This window comes from Nanorana parkeri, unplaced genomic scaffold (genome assembly GCF_000935625.1).
Source record: "Nanorana parkeri isolate BGI_ZX_2015 unplaced genomic scaffold, ASM93562v1 scaffold1480, whole genome shotgun sequence".
Classification (NCBI taxonomy): domain Eukaryota; kingdom Metazoa; phylum Chordata; class Amphibia; order Anura; family Dicroglossidae; genus Nanorana; species Nanorana parkeri.
This window is the reverse complement of record NW_017307748.1, coordinates 357,535-380,247: the sequence shown is the minus strand read 5'-3', so window position 1 is coordinate 380,247 and position 22,713 is coordinate 357,535. Positions and strand designations below refer to the sequence as shown.

General features: G+C 42.7%; 1 protein-coding gene across 1 annotated transcript in view; it reads right to left on the bottom strand.

Annotated features, from left to right (window-relative positions):
• Nucleotides 1-9,939: 9,939 nt before the first annotated feature.
• PIWIL2 (piwi like RNA-mediated gene silencing 2) overlaps nucleotides 9,940-22,713 on the bottom strand; it is a 92,243-nt gene continuing 79,469 nt past the window's right edge. Inside the window, exons 17-23 of the mRNA XM_018570216.1 lie at nucleotides 20,426-20,542; nucleotides 19,779-19,867; nucleotides 17,041-17,146; nucleotides 14,562-14,684; nucleotides 14,165-14,373; nucleotides 13,953-14,060; nucleotides 9,940-10,107 (exon numbers count right to left, since the gene is read on the bottom strand). Of these exons, the coding sequence (XP_018425718.1) occupies nucleotides 9,951-10,107; nucleotides 13,953-14,060; nucleotides 14,165-14,373; nucleotides 14,562-14,684; nucleotides 17,041-17,146; nucleotides 19,779-19,867; nucleotides 20,426-20,542 (909 nt within the window). The 3' untranslated portion in view covers nucleotides 9,940-9,950. The remainder of the gene's footprint in view (nucleotides 10,108-13,952; nucleotides 14,061-14,164; nucleotides 14,374-14,561; nucleotides 14,685-17,040; nucleotides 17,147-19,778; nucleotides 19,868-20,425; nucleotides 20,543-22,713) is intronic.

Sequence of the window (22,713 nt, the reverse complement as noted above, 5' to 3'; positions counted from 1 at the left end):
AATCTCTGGTAAACAGTGCACAGCCAATGATAGCTGTCTAAAAGTGACCCGAAAGCGAGGAGTGTTCAATGACAAAAATAAGAAGCAAATGTGAGATGACGTCCACTCCTTTATTAGCAGATTAATAAATTACTTTGGTGCCTTGCCAACAACTGCCCCCATCATTTCTTGTATGGGTGTCACGGACAGGAAGTGCGGGAGAATCTCCTCAATGCTGACAAAGACAGACAGATACCCAATAGAGGCAAAGAACAAAATTTTTGTTTTAAAAAAGTGGCTGGAGTTGAGCTTTATGCTTACCAAAAATATGACAAAGTGTAGCCATGTATATGTGTAAATCTGTCCGAGTATTGGCACTGCAATTGAGTGTCAGTTGCCTCGGGTAAATGCTAATTGTTGACCTATACCTGGGGTAGGCAACCTTGGCTCTCCAGCTGTGCTGAAACTACAAATCCCATTATGCTTCTGCCTCTGGGAGTCAGGCCTGTAGCTTGCAATGCCTTATGGGATTTGTAGTTTCGGCACAGCTGGAGAGCCAAGGTTGCCTACCCCTGACCGATACTGATCCGGTACAAGCATGCCTTAGAACTCCTGACATGCATAACTGTACTGGGTGCAGAGAACTCACTAAAGTCAATCATTGTTATAGGCAACTAGGTTTTTCAGAAGGTGGTCAGCATTAGAAGAGTTCTGAATAATAAATGATACTCTGCACACATTAACAGAAGTTTTGGTTTGTTTTTGCTGCTTAAACTTTTGAGAACATTCCTAAAATGTCAGTATCTGAAATATTCTTAATTTGGTAAAGAAGTCCCTTCAAAAATAAGTTCCCAGATGGGTGAGCACCTTCGCTTAAATTTAGACCTTACCTTTTTTCCTTTCCCCAGTGATGATATACAACGATCAGCCATAATATTATGACCACTGAGAGGTGAAGTGAAGCGAAACCTCGGGTCATGCCATTCATGTGGATGTTACTTTAAAACGTGCCAGCGACCTAAGCATTGCTGCTGACCAAGTACACCCCTTCCTGGAGACGGTATTACCTGATGGCAATGACTTCTTTCAGCAGGATAATGCACCCTGATAAACTGCAAGAATGGTTTGAGGAACACAAGTTCGAAGTGTTGACTTGGCCTTCAAATTCTCCAGCTCTCAATCCAATTGAGCATCTGTGGGATGTGCTGGAAAAACAAGTCCGATCCATGGAGGCCTCACCTCACAAATTTCAGGATCTGCTACTGATGGTTTGGTGCCAGATACCACACCATACCTTCAGAGATCTAGTCAAGGCTGTTTTGGTGGAAAAAGGGGGACCTACTCAGTATTAGGCAGATGGCCATAATCTTATGGTTGATTGGTGTATATCCCCACCGGTACTTTCTGTTCTGCTGAAACCATTACAGAGCCAAATGACGGTGTTCCATTATCCTGATATTGTCCCTAATAAAATAATTGCCAAATGATGGAACACAAATTACTAAGGATGGAGCAGTACTTACTAAGTAGTTTATGCAAACCTAAAACCGATTTTTTTTTATTTTAGGCGACATTGGCCTCTGCCACTCTGCCAGAACACAGTAGTGATGTAGAGGCAGGTGGGTGCAGCCATCCAAAACACTTCCAGGGGATCATTCTCCTGGTGGTTTTGCTCTGAAAGAGATTGAAGATTACACTATTGGGCAGTGGTACAGGTAACGAAATCCAATGCTCGGAGTCCATTGAAGGACAAACCAAGTCTTACAACTTTGGATTATACTGCTGCATACAGGAGGATTGGTTAAAAAAAAAAAACCTGTGGGGTATATATAACCCCTCTTACTACCGGTATTCCTCAGTTTTGTAAGAAAGCAGTGCTGACAGCATGCTCATAAACGAGTTTGTATTATTCAATAGATTTTTTTTTTTTTTTAAAGGATTTTGCCATGAGCAAAAATATCCCATGTTTCTTTTCATCCACTGAGAGATAAAGGACATACAAATAGCAGTCCAACTGGGTGGGAAGCACAGCAAATGACTAACAGAGGCCCGGCTCAAACAGAAAATGGGGACTACCTGCAGCGCAAAACTGCCTAAAGCAGCCTATGCCTGAAGCTTGCATCAGATGAGGCAGAAACGTCTACTTGGTAGAATTTAGAGAACAGGTTAACAGAAGACTGTGGCAACCCTACAATTCTTGGAAACTGTTGCCTGATGACAAAATGCCAAGATGCAAATCATAGATCTAGTAGAGCAAGCCCTAACAGAAAAGGGGGAATCCAATTCTTGAGATCATAAGCCCAAACAATTACCTGTCTGAGCCAACTAGAAATGATGGATCGAGAAGTTGAGGCTCCCTTCTGGGGTCCATCCGAACTTACAAAAAGGGAATTAATCTTTTTGAAAGAAACATTGAGAGACTTGCGAAGCCTGAAGCACATTGAGACAATAGTGGGAAACGTTCTTTTGATGAACCAGAATAGAACAAAAAGACGGGAAAACAATGACCTGGGTTTATGGTAAAAGCTGAAACTACCTTAGGTAAGAAGGATGTCCTGGGCTTCAAAACCACCGTGTACCCATGCAAGACCAAAAAGGGTTATTTGCAAGATAATGCCACCAGTTCAGACACTCACCTCTCAGGTGAGGTGAAAGGTCGAAGGAAAACAACTGTGTCGCCGAGAGTAGACAGAGGAAGAGGAATGTTTCTAATGGCTGTCTCTGAAGCTCAGAACCAGATTCAGGTGGGAATGGATAAGGGGGGACAGGACTGAAAAAGAATGGAAAGATCAGGGACTTGAGCTTTTATGGTGCTAAAGGCCAAATAGTGGCCCAGACCCAACTGCTGGAAGGGGAGGATTTCTCCCACATAGAAACTCCTGGTTTGAAAGACCCTAGACTCACACAAAGTGAAGTATGCCTTTTACATCTGATGATGGACCTTGGCTGAAGTAGACTTCCTAGCCTTTCCCTGTGACTTAGAACCTGGACTTTAACAGCCAAACCATTAAAGCCACTAAGAAGCAGGATGACATATCAACTTTTGAGAGAGTAGATCCCAAAGGTGTGGCACGGCCCACAATGAGTCTGTTAGAAGTCTTGGTTCCTTCCCGATGGTGTAAGTTCACCACCGTGGCATTGTTCGACTGCATCCAGATTGGATGGTACAATGCTGAAGCATACTCCAACAAGCAAGTCCCGTGCACCTACTAGATGCCTAGGACTACCCCCTCCCTCCTATTGGCTGGGTCCTTTGTGAAAATAGTCTTGTCCTTAGTGTCAACCGAACCAGCCTGTTTATTGTCTGGACTGTTAGTTTCATATTGAGAAAAGTCTGTTGTGCAAGTCTGGAGTAAAAGTGGGCAAAGGGAACTGCCACAAAAGAGACTACAAACAGCTGCAAAACTCATGTGCAAAAGTGGAGAGTCCGACGGCTCCTAGACCAGCTCAAAACTAAGGCTGGAGAGTCTGAGACTTCTCTTGAAGAAGGAACACTCGCCTGAGATATGTCCAGGACATAACCCAGATGCTCCAAATGATGAGTCAGTTCCAGCATCGTTCTTTTCCCAGAATCAGGATCCAACCTGAACTGATCTAATGTCTGGAGAGTTTGAGATATGTTATCTGACAGAGCACCCGCCGACTGTTCTCTCAACAGGAGGTCAAACGGGATGCCACAAGATTGCAACAGGGCCAACACCTTAGTGAAAACCTAAGGTGTTGAAGATAGGCCAAATGGCAGGTCCACAAACTGACAGCACAGGAACATGCAAAAAAGCACCTTTGAGGTCCACAAAAGCCTGAGTCACCATGATAAAGGGAGGAAATTACAGATCTGGTTCATTCCATCCGAAATTTGTGGACTGAATATAGACATTCAAAGCTTTGAGGTCCAAGTTGGGGAAAGCGCACCCTTTGGGTTTTGCAACAGTGAACAGGATGGCATTAAAAGGAGGAAAGACAGCTTTGATACCTTGGTCGAGAAGGAGATCTGCCAGTCTGTGAGGAGTCACAGGAAGTTTTGAGGGGAGAAAGCAAGGATGGGAAAGAGAAAGTTTGTAGACCTAGTACACCACTTCCTGCATTTCAAGCATCTGGAAAGGAAGAAACCCAAGCATACGCAAAGGAAAAAAAACACATCCCCCAAATTTTGAGGGTAGATGGGGAGCAAAGATAGGAGGGTCTCGGCGCTGAATTTGAGGAAGTAAAGAAAGGAAAAGCAAGTTTCTTGACAGAGAGGGAGGCAGCTTTACAGTCTGTTCCTTTTACTTCTTCTGCTGGGAAAGATAGGTGCCCTTGCAGTAACATCCTTGATTAGAACATCAAGGGCTGGTCTAAAGAGGAGCTGTCCCTCAAGAACATGCGGATCAAGTAACTACTGCAGTTCCGGTATTTAGCCAAAGTGCCCAACACATATGCCCTGACAGGAGGCGCATGCAAGAAAAAAATGTGGAAAGCTTCCAGAAAGCCATCATAGCTGAAATGTAATGCCAAAGCCATCTGCTCTCCATGTCGAACAACCGTTCCAATAGCAGCGGTGGTTAGATCTTTTTTAAATGATTTTGCAGTCAGACATGGCCTGAAAAAGTTAAGCCAGAATTAAGTGCAAGGCGAACTTCTTTATAGCAGAGCTCGAAAAAAAAACACGTCCATCCTTCTAAGACGCTAGAAAAAAACATGCTTGTAGTAGGAGGGGTTATATCCTGGGTTGTCCTACAGTTTTTTGTTCGCCAGTGTCTAATCTTCTTTTAGGTGGCAGTATAACCCAAAGGTTTAAGACTTCTTGCTCCTTTAATGAATGAGAACGAAAAATTGTTTCATTTTGGGGATTTTTTAACTAAATTTTTGACCCATTTCCCTTTAAATACCTTTATTACATACAAAATTGAATACGTCTAAGCTGAGTGTGTAAAGCAGGAATCACTAGGTGATTGTGTATATTTCCAGCAGAAAGATACCATGACTTGCAGAGAAGGCACTGAAGACTCAACTTTCCTGCTGTATGCACCACAAAATATCTGCAGTAGTGAAGGTAAACACTGGCAGATGAAGATCTTGCAGAATCTGACATTTCTGTTTGTAGGGACTGATAAGAGGAATCTGTGCGCAGTGGGAGATCAAAAAACTCTTGGGAGGGCTGGATTTTGCAGCTCTTCAGCTGATAGTTTCTTCATCACTACTTCAGAGATTGGCAGTGCAGGCAGCAAGATAAGTGCATATTCAATGCCTTTTCTGCAAGTAACACTTCCTTGCTGTGTTTTATTTTAGTCACAAAAAACATGCCCCACTACATTATTTAAGACGTGGGAATGTTTTCATTTCGAACCACATTGCTTGTGGGAGGCAAAGATTAGATCTAAACAGAAACTCTTTAACATTTGCATAAATGTCTATGAAAGGTCTAATATTTCCAGGCCATGTTATATACCTAATAATAGTCACATTCAACTAGAATTGCTCCGTAATGTTGGAGATGTTACGCTGCTCATTCATTTAGCTTCTTCAGCTCTGTGTCAGGAACATAACCATCTATATTTATATTCACACAGGTAACTCAGTTATCCTAATCACCATCATGAAAGGAGTCCAAGCAGATGCACATTGTCCAAGAACATGATGGAAGGTATACATTTTTTTTGAAAACACCCAGTTCTAATGACATGATCCAACCGCTTTGTTGCCCTGAAGTCTGGGACAGATGATATTTGCTCAAGTTACATTGTGGTATATTGTTAGTAGATTTAGGGTCTCCCAGGGAGCATGGTGGAGCTATTTCAAGATGACATAGATACTCATGTTAGCGTAGAACTTAGACTTCATACTAACAATGTTACTATGAAAAAAAGCATTTTTTTAGGTGATCAACCCCAAAGCTATCAAAACCAAATTTTGGGTGAAGTGGGGTGTAAGAACAACGGCACCTACATTTAAAGAATGATACTAAGTCACCAGTAATGCTACTGTAAACCCACACTACAATCCTAAAATAAATTCACCCCAGGGGTCTCAGAACGATAATAGTTAGATTGCTGTTTGCGTTAAATGTTGACAGACTTAAGTATATACAAAAAATGCACAGACAGTGTCAAACCTCCGGGCACTCTCGTCCCTTTGTAAAATGGCAACGAGACATCCCTGACCTAGTGGAGGACACTTGGGAAGAGGGTATCCGACAAAATAAAAAAAACTCTACAGAAATCCATCATGCCCAAATATACCACCGGCCCCCTTTGATCACTCTCACATGGTGTGATCATGCTTTTCACAATACAAGTAAAATAAAATAACTCTGGAATCCTTTTGTGGTCGAGTGTCAGTTCTATTATTGTCTGCTGGGAGTGAGTGGAGACACAAACAGTTTGAGGGAAAGCTTCACAGAGATACATGTTGTTGCAGTTTTCAGAAGTCATCTGAAAACTGGTCATTCTTGGGGGGTACCCCCTAGATTCAGATATGGGCGATCCCAGGACCGCGTGAACGTGCACACACATTGGCCACATTGATTTCAATGGCAGAAAAAACATAAACAGCGCTCTCGGATGGGAAAACAGTTAGCTTGAAGACATGTATGCAGCCCTGGGACACAGGAGGAGAACCTGTGAATGCAGATATCAAAAAACCAAAAGAGGTAGTACCTCGAAACGCGTCGCTTTTGTCCTCTTTGATCGCTCTCCATCTCACCACTGATCCGACCTTTCGGCATCTGTCAGCTGCTCCCGCATACAGACTCCCATACACTGTCCCTAGAAGACCTGACAGTGACCGTTCGCTGAAACCCACAGCTACAGCCCTGTCTATTGCCGATACCACAGGGATCTCCCTGCTCCTCCTCCACACCGCACATACCCCCAACGGCACTTCGGACGAAGTCCCCTCTTCTTGCTCACACCCTCCCGTGGATGTACCTTTCTGATTAGCACACCAGCCAGTCGGACCCACACCACGAGTGCTCCGTTCCTCCACATCGGCCGCCCATCTCCAGATCCTGGGATTCACGTGTAAGTGCCACCACGTTTAGTTTCCATTATCCCTTCTTTAGCCAGCCAGTGTTTTTTGCGCCCTTTTTTGTTTTTTTGATTAATTGATTTCAATGGGGTTACATCTGTGCAGCAATCGCAAAAAAAATTGTATATGTACCTTTTTTTTGGCGACACAGGACTTGCAGCATTTTTTTTAGCCGCAATTGTGTTCAATTGCAGGAACGTTATCGCGGCACGACTGGGCTGCCATTACAAAATAATGGCACTGTCAGCGCGATCGGCGATTCCGTGACCGCACAGCCATCCGCACAAGATTGCCGCGCAGTCACGGATCGCCCAGGTGTGAATCTAGCCTTAAGGTTGTATTGTGTATAAGGCCCCGTTCCCACTGCGCGATATGCAAATCGCACGTTTGTCGCACGATTTGCATATTGCGCGACATCGCGAGATTTGCCGCGCGATGGTGCGTTCAAGCTTGCATTGAGCAAGCTTGAATCGTGGCTAAATCCGCTCCAAAAAGTGTCCTGCTGTAGCGACACACGACAGCAGGACCCTTTGCCCCATTGGATTGCATTGGAGCGCGATATCGCGCGGTAATTTGCCACGATATCGTGGGAATTACCGCGTGATAAATCGCGCAATGTGAACGGGGTCTTATCTGTAAAAAATAACCAAACAACTCTATATATTGAAAATTTTTTAACAACACTGACTCCATAATTTCAAAATTTTCAGATATTTTCAATCACAGAAAATACTTTCAAAACATAACCTAGATAATCATAAAATTCCACAAAGTGATCTCTGTCCCATTACAGTGCTTTGAACACAAAATTATCTTTCTTGTCTAAGATGCAATTAGGAAATTACTACTAAATGGACTAAGTTTTAAAGAGGACCTGTCATTTTGTAACAACTGATGAGGCCACAAGATGGACTAGAGATGCTGTGTTGGTGTTTTTCAATTCTAAAGCTTCTTGAGTAAAGTCGGGTATACACGGTTCTGTTTGTTTTTATGCAACTTGCAGGCTGAACAACAAAAATACAACAGATTCCTCTATCTAAGCTGAACATGTAAACACCTATGTAATAAATTGTTCCCAGGGGTGCAGCAGTCTTCTATTGCAGCCAAACATGAGCCAATAATGACAGGTAAAAGTCAGCTATATCTGGGTAGTATTGGAGCTTGCAGGTAAGCCCCGTCTCCCCACGTAAATACTGGCCCATCACTATGATAGGTAGCATCTTGTTAACAGAAATAAGCCAGTAAGGTGCTTGGGCCTAAGAGCCAATGGGTCTCCATGATTGCTTTCAAGACTAAAGGTCCCCACACACCTTACGATAATCGCGGGAAATCCCGCGATCGTACGATTATCGTAAGGTGTGTGGAAGCCGTGCGGCCTCTACTACTGTAAGGTGGCACGACTGTTAACTTACGGACATGTTCGAAAACCCGCCGAGCATCGTACGATGTTCGGCGGGTTTGTGGCATGTCCGTACGATAAAAGCCGCACGGGCCGGTGTGCGCAAGCGCACACTGCCCGTTCGGCATTGCGGTCATCGGAAGCGCGCCCCTCAGGGGGCATGGCTTGCGATCATCACAAGTAAGACGATCTGCCTATGCAAGATAGGCAGATCGTACGTTTTTTAAGTACCTTACAACCATCGCAAGACAAAAGTCTTGCGATGGTTGTAAGGTGTGTGCCCAGCCTAACACAGGTACTTGCAGACATCACAATGTACTTTGCACTTGCATTTCAGCATTGTTGTTGTGTAAAACATTTTAGGCCAGGTCAGGTTAACCTTGCACTTCAAATACAAAAGGACAGATCCTTAATATAAGAAAAACAACTTTTTTTCCACTTCCGCTCAGTTATTAACTTTCATGGACGGGCTGGGGATTGTACACCTGTAAAGTCTGATCTTTTAGGTGTAATCAGCTGGGCCAAGGTGGAAAAATTAGGGGAGTGGATGTAAACAAACTTTTCAATGCAGCAAGTATCCAAAGAAGCACATCTAACAGCCATTCCTTCTGCTGAATCATCGAAAAGGCCTTCTACATAATTGGAAAGAGTTTAGTTTTATTTTCTTTTTATGAGGAATCCCTAAATCCCATAGTATGAAATAGCAGCTTGAGTTGGACACTCAGTCAATAAAAAAAAAAAAAGAAGTAAAATCTTTATGAAGGTGGGTAGTTACTGTAAAGGTGGCCATACACCTTGCGATTATCGTACGATAATCGCGGGAAATCCCGCGATCGTACGATAATCGCAAGGTGTATGGAAGGCGTGACCGTTTTTACTGTACGGTCGCACGTCTTTTGTCGAACCAGCATGCTAGAAAACCCGCCGAGAATCGTACCATTCTCGGGTGTTTTTAGCCTGCTCATTCGACAACTGCGGAACGGGCCGGTGTGCGCACACTGCCCGTTCAGCATTGCGGTCATCGGAAGCCCGCCCATCAGCGGGGCGGGCTTTCGATGATCGCAAGTACGATCTGCCTGTCCAGGATGGGCAGATCGTACGAGCTTTTAATTAGCTTACGACCATCGCAAGACAAAAGTCTTGCGATGGTTGTAAGGTGTATGGGCACCTGAAGGAAAGCTACAAAGGACAACTTGACCTACGAAAGAGGAAGCTGTACAAACCCCATTTAGATGTTGACTTCCAAGGGACCAACCCAACACCATAAGTTTCCACTGTGTTCCAAATGAAATTCTCTGAAAATTACAAGTGCCACAGGCTCCAACATCATACACTAGCACACAGCATTCCTATTCGCCCTTTAATCTCTAGGTGTTCAGAAACAAGTCCAAAGAGAACTCAGTGGCAGAAAATAAAACAGAACAAACTATTTAAAATGAAAAAGTCAAGCTATACTGGGTAGAAGTCATAAGCAGAACAATAAAATCTAAGGCTTTTTAGTTTGAAGATGTACATGGTTGTGTGAGGACAATGACTCTAAAATGTCTACAGTTGTCAACACCCGGGCTCAAAGAAAGAAGAGCTTGTCGCACAGCAGAATGGAAGGCTCCTGGTGAAGGAACTCGCCAGACAGGAAGGCCAGCTTATGGGCATATTTGCAAGGGGCCGGCACACGAATTGTTCCAGGCCAGTTCCAGTACATGTGGCACAATTTGAAAGTCAACCTGGGAAGTAATCAAAAGAAAACATGATTATATGAATTAGGCCAAGAACAAAAAATAAAGTTGATGAATTTGTTTCCTTTTATAGCATATTGTATACATCGTGTTTGTTTTAATTGCATTACTTTACATTTCCATATACTTAACTCAAAAAAGGCCTCAGCAGGCGTTAAAAGGGCACCAGCATTGCATTGCGGATGCAAGTTCCAACTTGTTGAAGTGGAGGTTTGAGGCATTCTTCAGACTGAGGGCTCCCCAAGCCCACTAAAGATGCTTTGCTAACAATTAAAAGGTACATGCAATCGCCTTGCAGTGTTTGCATGCATTGGTTGGTAATAAATGTGAGAAAGTGAAGTCCAATGAAATGGTCGACAGATGACATTGAAACAGGAGGTTCACTTTAATTTTTAGATTTTTTTTTCATACAACCGTTTTTTTCCTGCAGCAAGACTCCTTGTTCCTCCCTGGTGATTGTTGTGCGACAATGATGTGGCATTGTCTGACTATATCGAAATCAGACAGCCCTTAAAACACACTGGTCTAACTCTGAAGGAATAGCCAGAGCGCCTGAAAGACAGATCCATCCCCGGCATAAACAAGGTGCCCAGGATCAGGAATGTCTTACAAATAAGCTCTGCAGTCTAAAACTTTAACACGAAACCCTACACATAAATTCAGGAAAATAATGATTTGATCCCCTGAAGATTTTGTACGTTTGCCCACTTACAAAGAAATGAAAGGCCTATAATTTTGATCACAGGTGTATTTTAAATGATAGACAGAATATCAACCAAAAATCCAGACAAAACACATGTTACAAATGTTATAAATTGAGTTGCAGTTCAGCGAGTAAAAATAGTATTTGATCCGCTACCAACCAACAATAATTCTGGCTCCTCCCACAGACTGGTCATGTGGTACACAGATTAGTCCTGTCAATTTAAGAAGGTGCTCCTAACGACAACTCGTTATGTATATAAAAGACACCTGTCCACAGAATCTCTTTCCAGTCAAACCTCACCACCATGTGCCAGACCAAAGAGCTGTCAAAGGACGTTAGGGACAAGACTGTAGACCTGCACAAGGCTGGAATGGGCTACAAGACTTATCAGCAAGAAGCTTGGCGAGAAGGAAACAACTGTTGGAGCGATTATTCGCTAATGGAAGGAATACAAAATAACCATCAATCGCCCTCGGTCTGGAGCTACATGCAAGATTTCGCCTCATGGGGTAAGGATGATCATGAGAAAAGTGAGGGATCAGCCCAGAAGAACACCAGAGCTAGCAGGCCCCAAGACTCACACCAAATGAAGTAAGCATTCCATGTCCAATGTCAGACCTTTCAAGATGTAGACTTCCTAGCTTTTATCATCGTAGGAATCACAGACTCAGAGATGCCCCTGTCCCTTAGAACCTAGGATTCAACTGCCATGCAGATAAATGGAGCAACCATGAAGCAGGATATCAAATCGGTCATTGGGACAGAGGATCCCAACAATCTGGTAGAGATCAGGGAGTGTCTGCCAGCTTTAGCATACTACATCCATCTGGGCCAATATTAAGTTTTGAGGACAACAGGATTGCCCTCAATCCTGATCCCGCAATACAGACGAGGACATTGTTTCATTGGAGGAAAGGCATAGAAAGTGGTGTACAGGTCCCACAAAACAACCAGGGCATCCACTGATTCTACCAGAGAATCCCTGTATCTAAAAAGACAGTCCGGTCTAGTTTGTTGTTGAACTTGGAGGACAGGACCAAGTAAGGTATGCTCACCTACGTCCACCACCCAGGTCCCTCCCCCTTTTCCAGGTGCAGGGGACCACTAATCCAGCTCTGCGGATATGCTTGCACTGCTGTCACTTCTTGATCCTGAGAAGACCCCGCCAGTGGACAGCCCACAGAAAGTGTCCACGTCACACAGTCAGTGAGGTGGACACCTAAAGGGAGGACCCTGCCTCATGTAAACAGAAGAGGGAAGAAAAATCTGGATTGCAGCATCACGTGACAGTGGCTTTAGGTAAGTTAGAAGGACGCATGGATTTTTCATGCCAGATAAAACTGCAAACATAAGTCGTCATCCTCAATGCTCTTTAGGGATCTTCTCTGGGTGATCTGGGGCTGGCCTGCTCCCGCTGTCATCGGAATAATTCAAGAGATTTCCCAAAAATAATTTTTGGTGAGCAGAGGCACCTGAAGTCAAAGGAGGAGTTCTGGACACACAAGTCCAAAACTCCTCTATTGACTTCAGATGCCTCTGCTCAACTCCCCCTGGGAAAATTTCTTTTTGTGAAATTTTTGTAAAAATTTAGCAAAGAGGGTGCAGCTACACCCAACAAAGACAAAAAGGACTCAGAGGATGAAAAATACCTGGCTGTAGAAATCCTCATCATCAGTCCTCAATCCCCATTCGTCCTGCAAACAGTACTGGAGCGGTTAGCAGAATGTAAGCTGAGAGCACCTGGTACAGTAGGCCTGTCCCCCTTTTCTCCAGAAATCAGAGATATTGCGGCCGTGTGGTGGTAGTACAACATGTAAGCTCCGGGTAAGAGGCAAGGCCTCAGGTACACACAAAACCAGAACAAATGACTTCAGCGCTTAGCGTCACAGAGTTAACCCCTTCTGTGGCAAAACTGACAGAAAGGGGAAATAAAGTCAACCAGGGACCTCAGTAATTGACACTGATCGGCCTACTCACTAAGGCTGGGTTCATACCTGAGCGTATTTTTTCAGCTCGTTTTTTCGTTCAGTGAAACACGCGTTTCACTGGCGGTATGATTTTCCCCCCCCTTATTTTTAAATATTTTTTTTTTCACTTTCAAAGTTCCCGCCGGCTCCGCCCCCCTGCGACGCAGCCGCTCGCAAGGGACGGAACCAGAAGTCGCCGGAGGACACATCGGGGATCGCGGACAAGGTAAGACCTGTACGCTGTATTCCCGAGTGTGACTCGGGGTTACCGCTTTGTTAACCCCGATCCACACTTGGGAATACCAATGGAAATGCGCAGAAATACGCCCCCAAAGAAGTGTTTTTCAGCGCTGTAAAACGCTCAGGTGGGAACCATGCCCATAGGCAATTATTGGTTTTCACATGTTGAGCGTTTTACAGCGCGTAGGAACGCCCAGGTGTGTACTAGGCCTAAGTTAATCTTCGGTGGCAGGGAAGGCAATACCAGCTAGTCTGGACCTGGAAAGCGCTCTGCAGCTAACATTTACCAGAACAGAGTCTGGAAAGCAGACCACGCAGAACTCAAAGCCTGAAGGTCATCTCCATTACAATACTCCAAAAGCCAGGCTGATGATGACCATAGTGGAGAGCAGTGTAATCTAAAAGACAAAGCTTCAGCAGCGCTGTAGGAAAGATCTTGATTGAATTAAAAATTGAAGAGAAGAGTGACATCAAAAAATACGCTCTACCATGTAAACAGCAGAGCTGACCAAAAGACGTCCATCCTCAATGCACCCTAGTAAACAAAGGAGGCATGCTGCGAGAGGGATTAACCTGGGCTTGCATACAGTTTTTTGTTTGTTTGGCAGTGTCCAGTCCTCCTGTAGGCAGTAGTATAACCCACAGGTTAAATAATTCCTGTGTCCTTCAATGGACAAATAAAAAAACTATGAGAGTATAATGTATTATACTCACATATATTTTTATTACACATACTGCATACTATTATACTACACACAAATGTTTATTTTATGTGGAATAATAAAGATTTTGCAACTAGTTAAATCTGCTTTTAAAATGAAAATGTGTTAAAATAACTCACCTGCCTTGAATCGAGTCTAATATATTTATTTAAAAAAAAGGTCTGCTAGTAGAGGATAGGCTTTTTATGAGTCTCTTACCTCTGTAGATGGTCAGGACTGAGGTTTGCAGTATTCATCAGACATATATAGTGAGTGGGAACACCACAACCCTGCCTGACATGATGAGAGAGCAGGTAGAAGTCCACCCTGTGAGAGACAAGAGATGTCAGTAAGGTGACATTCTATAGATATGGAACAGCATGCATCTAACAAACATAGATGAAAAGGTAAAATAAGGTAGAGACGCTCACCAATCACGACTGGTGACTGTGTGGTCCATGATGGTGCCTGGTGCAGGAGTGACAAATTCTCCAGAACTGGAGCAGTACATGTTAGTGCTGACCCTCTTCTGCACCACAATCACAACCATACGAGGGGAATAATCTTCAAATGTGCTGAAACAAGTCTGTAGCTGGGGAATCTCATAATTCTGAACTGTGTTCAGCTGTCCATTCTTCAGCTTCAAAAAGCAACACAATCACAGAGTGTTATTTAGTAATTGAACCAGAAATTAATATTACATTAAAGGCTTATTCCATGTAAACTCTGATGTTAATAAGCACACACACATCTTCAGAGACCTGCAAATTGAAGAATGTTAACACATTTGCAAAGACTCAAGAAACCCAGCTGTCACAGACGACGGGCCGGGGCGCGGAGTGAGTACAGGGACGCAGGAAGGGCCCGGACGATGCGCAGGCTATCGATGTCCTCCGAGATCTTCCAGCGCACCGGCAGATCATTGCAAGAAGCCCTAGAGTACCTCCCAGTCTGCAGGCGTGACGGTAAGGCCGTATAACCAACACATGCAAATGAACTAATCTAAGCTGCCACCGCCCACAATTTACAGGCTTGTGGGGAACCTTTTCTCGGACATAGTCCGTACACTCTGTCCTCAAGTAGACCGGCACACAGGCTTTGCAGACCACACACACTGCTCTCACTCTCACTCACAGGTTAGCTAAACCTGGCACAATTACTTCTAGAGTTCGTACCTCCACTCACAGTCTCCTTCCTTACTGCTGGCCACCACTGGAGGGAGACTCACCCAACTCAAGCTGGCTGGACATACACACAGGCAGATGCAAATCTCACATACAATCTAATGTACTCCAATGGTTGTGTGGTAGCCTAAGTGGTCTCCTCATGCCCACTAAAATTCCCCAAGCTATCCTCTCAGCTAGAACCTTGGTGTACCCACTTCTTCCACTGCCCACACACAGCCATATCAGACACACACATAGACCGATGCTGCAATCAATCGACTACACACATACAACAGACACACAACAACCTCTTCAGGTTCGTGTGTTCTTTTAGAGCAATCAAGAACCAGCTTATTAATTTAATACTTAATATCCCTAGACGGGCAGCGTATAGATAAAGGTAGTTACAAAAAGTAGATGTTACAAAGTGAGACATGCATACATACACACAAGCAAACAGTATGAAAAAAAAACGGGATAAAACTTAGAGCTTAAGGCCCCGTTCACATTGAGCGATTTGATTTATCGCGCGTATAATTCCCGCGATATAGCGGCTATTTACCGCGCCATATGGCTCTTCAATGCATCTCAATGGGACGAAGGGTCCTGCTGTCGCGGGTCATGTGTCGCTACAGCAGGACACTTTTTGGAGCGGATTTTGCCGCGATTCTCGCTTGCTCAATGCAAGCATTTGTGCGATATCGCGCAAAATGCAAATCGCGCCACAAACGCGCGATTTGCGAATCGCGCAGTGTGAATGGGGCCTAATTCCGCTTCCATGGTTCAATGGAAAGACGTGGACACACTCGCATGTTAATAGACCCCTCGAATGTGACATTTTTTGGTTTCAGATCTCTGTTATTATACTATGAAGATCAAAACCAGTTTCCACCCCGAGATCAGCCAATCAGATGGAAGGGGCTGGGGACTGAATATTAACACCTGGGTCTCCGGGTACAATTTTTATATTGACCACCTTGGATCCCTCGCAACTGTTTTCAGTTATGGATCTGAAAGGGATGGTTATGGTTCCAACTATTGTTCTGCTATATGCAGAGTCCAAACTCTGGCACTCTACAGCTAACAGAACCAGAAGTACCATAAAGAGACCCAATTATCAGAACTCCTCCATAATGTATGATAAAACCCTCATGTTTGGCATCAGGCAGCTCACCTTTGTGCCACCGTTCTTACCCTGAAGGTTCTATGATCATATGATGTATGGGACAGGGTTATGAGATGTGACCCTTTTTTAAGCATTTTGAACATTGATATACACACACAGGTGAGGTGACACCTTCATTCTGGTGATAAACCCAGCCTGGAGACACTTTGTCTGCAACCTCTAGGAAGGATATATGCAAAAAAAAGTTGAGGGTTTAGAAACCCTTTAAGCCCAGACTATAATAAAAACAAAAAAAACAAAACAAAAACCACTATATAGTTAACTGCAACTTTAAGTACATGGAAATTTACTTTTTTCAACATATTTGAACTTGGCATGATGACACCAAGCATGTCAATAACAAAGAGAACACCAGACTCTAGGTTTAAATAAGACAGCTAGAACCTGCATACTTCCTGAGGAGGTTCTAATAACTGGCACCTAATCTGGACTATCTGGTTCTAATTTAATGGATATTAAGTGGTTTACTTTTTTCCCCAGTGAAAACTCCACATTTTTGTTAATGTAGATTATGAGAATGAATAGAACATTTCAATTGTATGCGTCATTCGTTCAAATATATCACTTTTATCTGTAGGCACTGTTTGCATGAAAAATCTAATGCCTGCTTGTTCAAATAAGTCAAAAATGTCCATGGGGTGTACTTACCTATGTACCTACTGTGACGACATGGTGATAAGTTTTATGTTATACACTCGTGTCCCGACCAGTGACTGGGGAAACTGGGAGCTAAGGATCTTCAGGTTGCAAGATCTCCTCAGCAAGGAAGAATACAGCATCGGACATACTCATCCTGAGTACGGGGGTCCGTCACACCTACATTACTTTGTGACATAGCAGTGTCTTTCTTAAATTAGTTGCTGGCAGTATGAATCACCTTTAAATGTACAACACATACTTCCCATGTGTGGTCAATATAACACATTCATACAGACTCACAAGCAAGTCTCCCCACCTCATGGTACTTTTGCAGGGCAGCCACCAGGCACAGCTTTAAGCCATCTACAATCTCCTGATGAGGAAGCTGGAAGACTACGCGGGAGTACCAGCGCGTCAGGCAACTAGAAATAAAGGGTGAAAAGTAAAGGCTTTAACATTAAGTAACACCTAACATCTCTACAAAAACATTACTCATACGCACATATGTTAAAGGAGAACCATGAGGTGAGTGATTTTCACTCATCCTCATAGGTCAAGCCGACCTGTCACAATGAAACTGACACACTTCGGCTCAATAGATCGGGAAGTGAGCGAGCACATAACGTCGCTCGCTCACTTTCCGATCATCTCTCTGCAGAGAGCGGTGGCTGTCAGTCACAGCTCCCTGCAGGGATTACCCCCCTCCTTGCTCCGATCCTCCAGCACTGAATGGTGGAACAGACAGGGAGGGGGCGGGCACAGCTGGCTCTGGCTCTAGATAAGCAGAGCCAGCTGGCACTCATGCAGCTGGGTGGATTTCGACAGCATTGTCGGGATCCGTCCCGGCTGCAGCGATCTCAGTATATAGTGAGCAATAGCTCGCTATATACTGGGCTTTGGGTCACAGGAGGAGGTTAGTATATGTCCTCCCATGACCCTTAAGAGAACTATGGGATAAAAAGATTGCCCCATAGTTCTCTTTTAAGGAATTTTGTCAACTGTGATACATCCACCATTTTCTATGTGTGCAAAGAAAGGGCAAAAGCTGTAACACTAAACTGGATCAGATTCTTTGTGAGGTTATGTCAGAACTATTGGGCAGAAAGGAATCAATTTCATAGGTCTAAACATGTTATTTTACAGATTTGTAAATGGGCATACTGGTAGCCATTTTGTCTTTTTGCTAAAAGGTGAACCTGAGTTCATTCTTCTTGAATAGAGACTTTCACAGAGAAGGAGTTAGGAATTTTAACATAAATAGTCTCAAATCGTAAATTGTGGGGGTCTCAGACGCACATCAGTTAAGGATGGTGCCAGCCTATGTAGGTCTTGATTGATTTTTTTTTCTTTGCTCAATGAATAGAAGAAAGGGGCTTATTTAAAAGTTCCTTATGAAACATTACTATTCATTGTGGTGATATTAGCAATAATGTTATTATATTACATGCAGCATCTGTATGCTTAGGTTATTAACTGATTTTAAGTACAATTTTATGCATGTGCTTTTATATATCCAAACTATATTCATTATATATTGTTTGAGTGTACCCATTGAAATACATTATTGTGTATTACTAAATATGGGGTTTTTATATTTTAAGTGCAAAGAACTAGGTGGTACATGCCAATGCATTTTCTTTTATTTTTATTACCTCACTTTCAAAGTATTTAGAGGAGGATTGCTAATTGCTTTAGGTTAGACTTTCTCAAGGTTGTAAATCGAAGAAGTAGACTAGAAGTCGGACAAGAGGTTGTCATGAGATGTTATTCATGACTTTCTTTATGGGTTGTCCATAGCTTAGGTCAGAGGCTATCTCACTGCCTTATCTTGAGAAAATAGTAGAATTAAATTAATTGCTCCCAACTTTTATATAGAACAATAGTGCCCCCTGGTGGTGATTGTGAAGGAAAGGTATATGGCAAAAATGATATATCTGACGTCATGGTTCAAGTCAATCATCACGTGGAAGACCATAATTGTGTCTTTCAATCTTGGGAGATAATTATATACATTTGTGTAATCTCCAGGAAACTAATTTCCGTTTCTAGTCAATGGTCTAGTCTGATATATATTGAATTAAACTGGTGGAAATTTGTATCTACTTTGAATGGTCTTGGCTTATTGCCAGTCCTGTGCATGATGCGATAAATATTGCACATGCGCTGTTAAAAGTTTGAGTTGTGTATATCTGTGCTGGGAGAAGTCACTTGTCAATTCTGAACCTTTTGTTTTCTTATTCTGTGAGATACTAAGAAGATACCCATTACATTGAAAAAGTCATTTTTATTTTGGTTACGTTTATATGTTGAACAATATCCTGTGGTTACATTTTATGCATTACCTGTGATATCAAATTAATTGTTATCATCTGCTCCATATTCTTTGTTTGTCACCGATTATATTATTATTATTCTGCACTGATTTTTAATTAATAAATATATATATGTTGTATACTTGTGTATTTCTCTTGTCTTCAAAGTCAGCGTAAATGAATGAACTTGTGTAAATTTTGATTTATGGAAATACGTTGGGAATCTCCTTAATTATAGATTCTTATTTGTTTCCATAAACATAAGACTGTATATCAGAGCAGTATAAACATTCTGACAGATATAATACCTGAATCCCTGTCTATATAATTTCTTCTCATTTCCTCTTCCTGCGATACCACGGGCATTGCTGTGCACTAAACACCCTGTATCCCCTCTCTGGTTTGTATTTTTTTTAAACATTTTTCTATGACGAACCTTCTAGAAACCGGCCCCCATAGTGGATTTTACAAAAGAATACAACGCGAATGAGAGTAGAAACAGGAGTTCAGCTCACACCAATAGCCTGGTGGGAACCTGAACAGGAAGAGGAGTGAAAATTCACATACAGACAGCAATGAAACATAACTAAATCTAAACCTTCCCCACACTGTGCAAAATAAAGCAATCAAAAAGAAGAAAAAAAAATGATGTTAGGGTTTTTATTTAGACAGACATTTCACTGTATTCTAAATAGTTATGTTGGAAAAAACATTTCACTGATTGCTAAAAAAAACAACTCACTGATTTGTGCTTGCCACAAAGCCTGTCACCGAGCGCCGACCTTGGCTGGCATCATGGTAGACGTCCATCCCAACAACCATTAGATTTTTCTATTTGAAGAATAATTCATAGAGATGATTTGTATGAAGACATAAAACAAGTATTAATAAATTCAGCAGCCCCTGGTGCCTAGCATCATCATTTCACAGACATCTCTTCTGCTGTATGGAAAAATAGAATTGCAAACTACCTGCGCTTGTCTTCACAGCCAAATTGGATAGTACCATGTTATATACAAAGTTTTTCCAAACAGGGCCCTTTCCCATTGCTATTCAGCGTTTGCACTGTGATTTACTTGTAATATAATGTTTGTTGTCTCACAGAGAAGGCTGCACTGTGTTAGGACATGGAAAAATATATAAAACACTTCTAAGTAGGGATGAACCGATACCATTTTTCTGTATCAAGTACCAAGTACAGTACAGAGAAAAGGAAACACTGCTGTGGTAATGCTAGTGATAGTCTGCATGATATCTGATATGTTTACTAGCTGGAACAGCTTCTTATACGTCACTCTCTGATTTAGTTTTACTTTATTACCAGAACCCGGCTTTCTCTGACTTCATGGATAAACACTGACAACATGATAGAGATCGTACGTCACTCACCAGTGGAATATCCACCCCCCACAGTTCTCCCCCTAGCTTGCAGTTGATCTGCAGTAGGATTTTCTGTGCAATGCTCCTCAGTTTTGTTGGGTTAGATATTGTTCTCAAGTTCACTACCTGTTGAGAAGAAATGCAAACTTTAAGCATTATTATTTATAGTGGTGGGCCCACTCTCCAAGTTCCACCAGGTGGAGGTTTTGACCTTATCTGATGCAGGTGTAAGGTCCTTCAAGCGTCTCTGAGCTGAAGGTAGTCCCCAGTTCTCTGTTTTCTCTTGTGCCTGTGAGCATTTGCTTGCTGTGTTGCCCACCCCGCAATTGGCCTGCCTTTGAACATCCTGAGAGTTAATGATTTTTTTTAAATCCTCAATAGACGAGAAAGAAAATATGATTTTTTTACTCTCCTACACAGATCCCACACCCTTGTATGTATGATTATGCTCTTGTTAGTGCTTGCTACAAAAAGCAAGGCATTTTGGTAACAGGAGGTGTTATCTTGGGCTTGCCTACAGTTTATTTTACTTGAAGGTGAAAGACTTCTGGTGTCACTCACTGGACTCCAAGAAAAGGGTTCTACAGCGGGTATAAAAGTCTAAGTATTTGCTCCCTTAATTAGCACTGATTACCTTGACACTTCATGAATTTTTGATATGTATAAATATTGGTGGCTTTAGTATCAGATTCATGTGATTATTATAGGCACCTCCTCAGTTCCCGATGAAGCCATGGGCGAAATGAATAGAATTCTGGACACAGTATAGAACTATACATCAATTTTGGATGAACATGACTATTTATGAATGATATACAAATATATAAGGAGACAAATGATGTAAAAAGTTATAGTTATTTATTTATAGTATATATCTATACGTGTTCCAGGGAGGTCTTGTGCCATCATTTTGCAATCATTGGACATATGTCGGTCTGCAACTTATTTATTGATATGTCAATCGTGTATTTTATATTAATTAACGAATCATTTTCACATAATATGTGACTCTTGTGGCATTATGTTGAACTAAGTCCCTTTGCATATGCAGATGACACCTTTAAAGCCCCATCTTTTTTTTTTTTTGCGGTATGTATATTAGGGGTGTGGTGTTATTGTTCGTGTGGTGATTCACAATTTTGTTTACAATAGCTTATAGCTGGGCTTCAGGAGCCCAGCACTGACAGCTATGTAACCTGCATTGCTCCGATACCATAGTTCGGGGAGGAGATCGGTGATCGGATGTTCGCCGTTCTCCTCCACAGCTTCCCCCCAACACCCGAGATCCCTGTCCCGTAGTCGCTGCCATGGCTGGAAACAGCAGGAACTCGACTGACACATGACATGAGAAAAAGGGAGAGAGGAGACATCAATCACCTAAGGACACTGTAAAAAAACGGAGGAATTCTGGGAGTAGGAGGCGTTATATGAGGGTCTCACAGCTCTGGCAAGTGTCCAATCACCTGGTGATACCTGTATATTACCCAGTCATTTTTGAGTTAGCCAGTGTCCTGTACGATCAAAGCAGTTTTATACATACTGTACCTGTCCATCAGCTCGTTTTCTTAAACTTCACTTTGTAGCACGGCTCCCAATGCCAGTCTCTTGACTCCTCAGGTTGGATGGTGAGTCCCCTTGTTAGCCACTGTGGTTCCTCCTGCTGACTACTAATCAACGAAAGAGCTGATAATGACTTCAGGGTCAGTGGGAGTAACCGTAGCGGCCAATTGGGGACTCGCTACTCCACACACCTATAAGTGTGGAATAATATCAGCACTGGTAGTTTTGCTACAAAGTGAAGAATCGGCAGATGAATAGACATGCATAATGCCCTTTTCTTCTCAAGTTAGTGCCTTTGTAACTCTGCTGACCCCCTGACAGGGTCACTTAACAACAGACCTTTAGTCACATAGGATCCTAACTACCGACCTGCTGCCTGATATTATAGAGATCAGTGTCAAGACAAGGTGTCCATCTCCTTAGGCAAAAAGGCCAAAGAGCCCCCCCCATAAATTTTAAGAGGTCCTGCACACTTATAATATCCACAGCAAGCACATTATTCATGTCAGGTTCTTTAGGAGGAGGAAAGGGTTGCCTCTACATGAGCCTGCTCTCTGTTTGTGCTTTGCTATATGTGTTCCATAACTAGGAACTTGGATAATAAGTTAGGGACCACACATCAACTGTATTTTGGTTTCCACGTGAATTTGCAAATGTATGCAACAAGGACCTCTGTTTATGGTTAGATTTTCTTTGGAGGCCAACTTCAAAGTGTGTTGGGGACCCCGTTTGTAAGG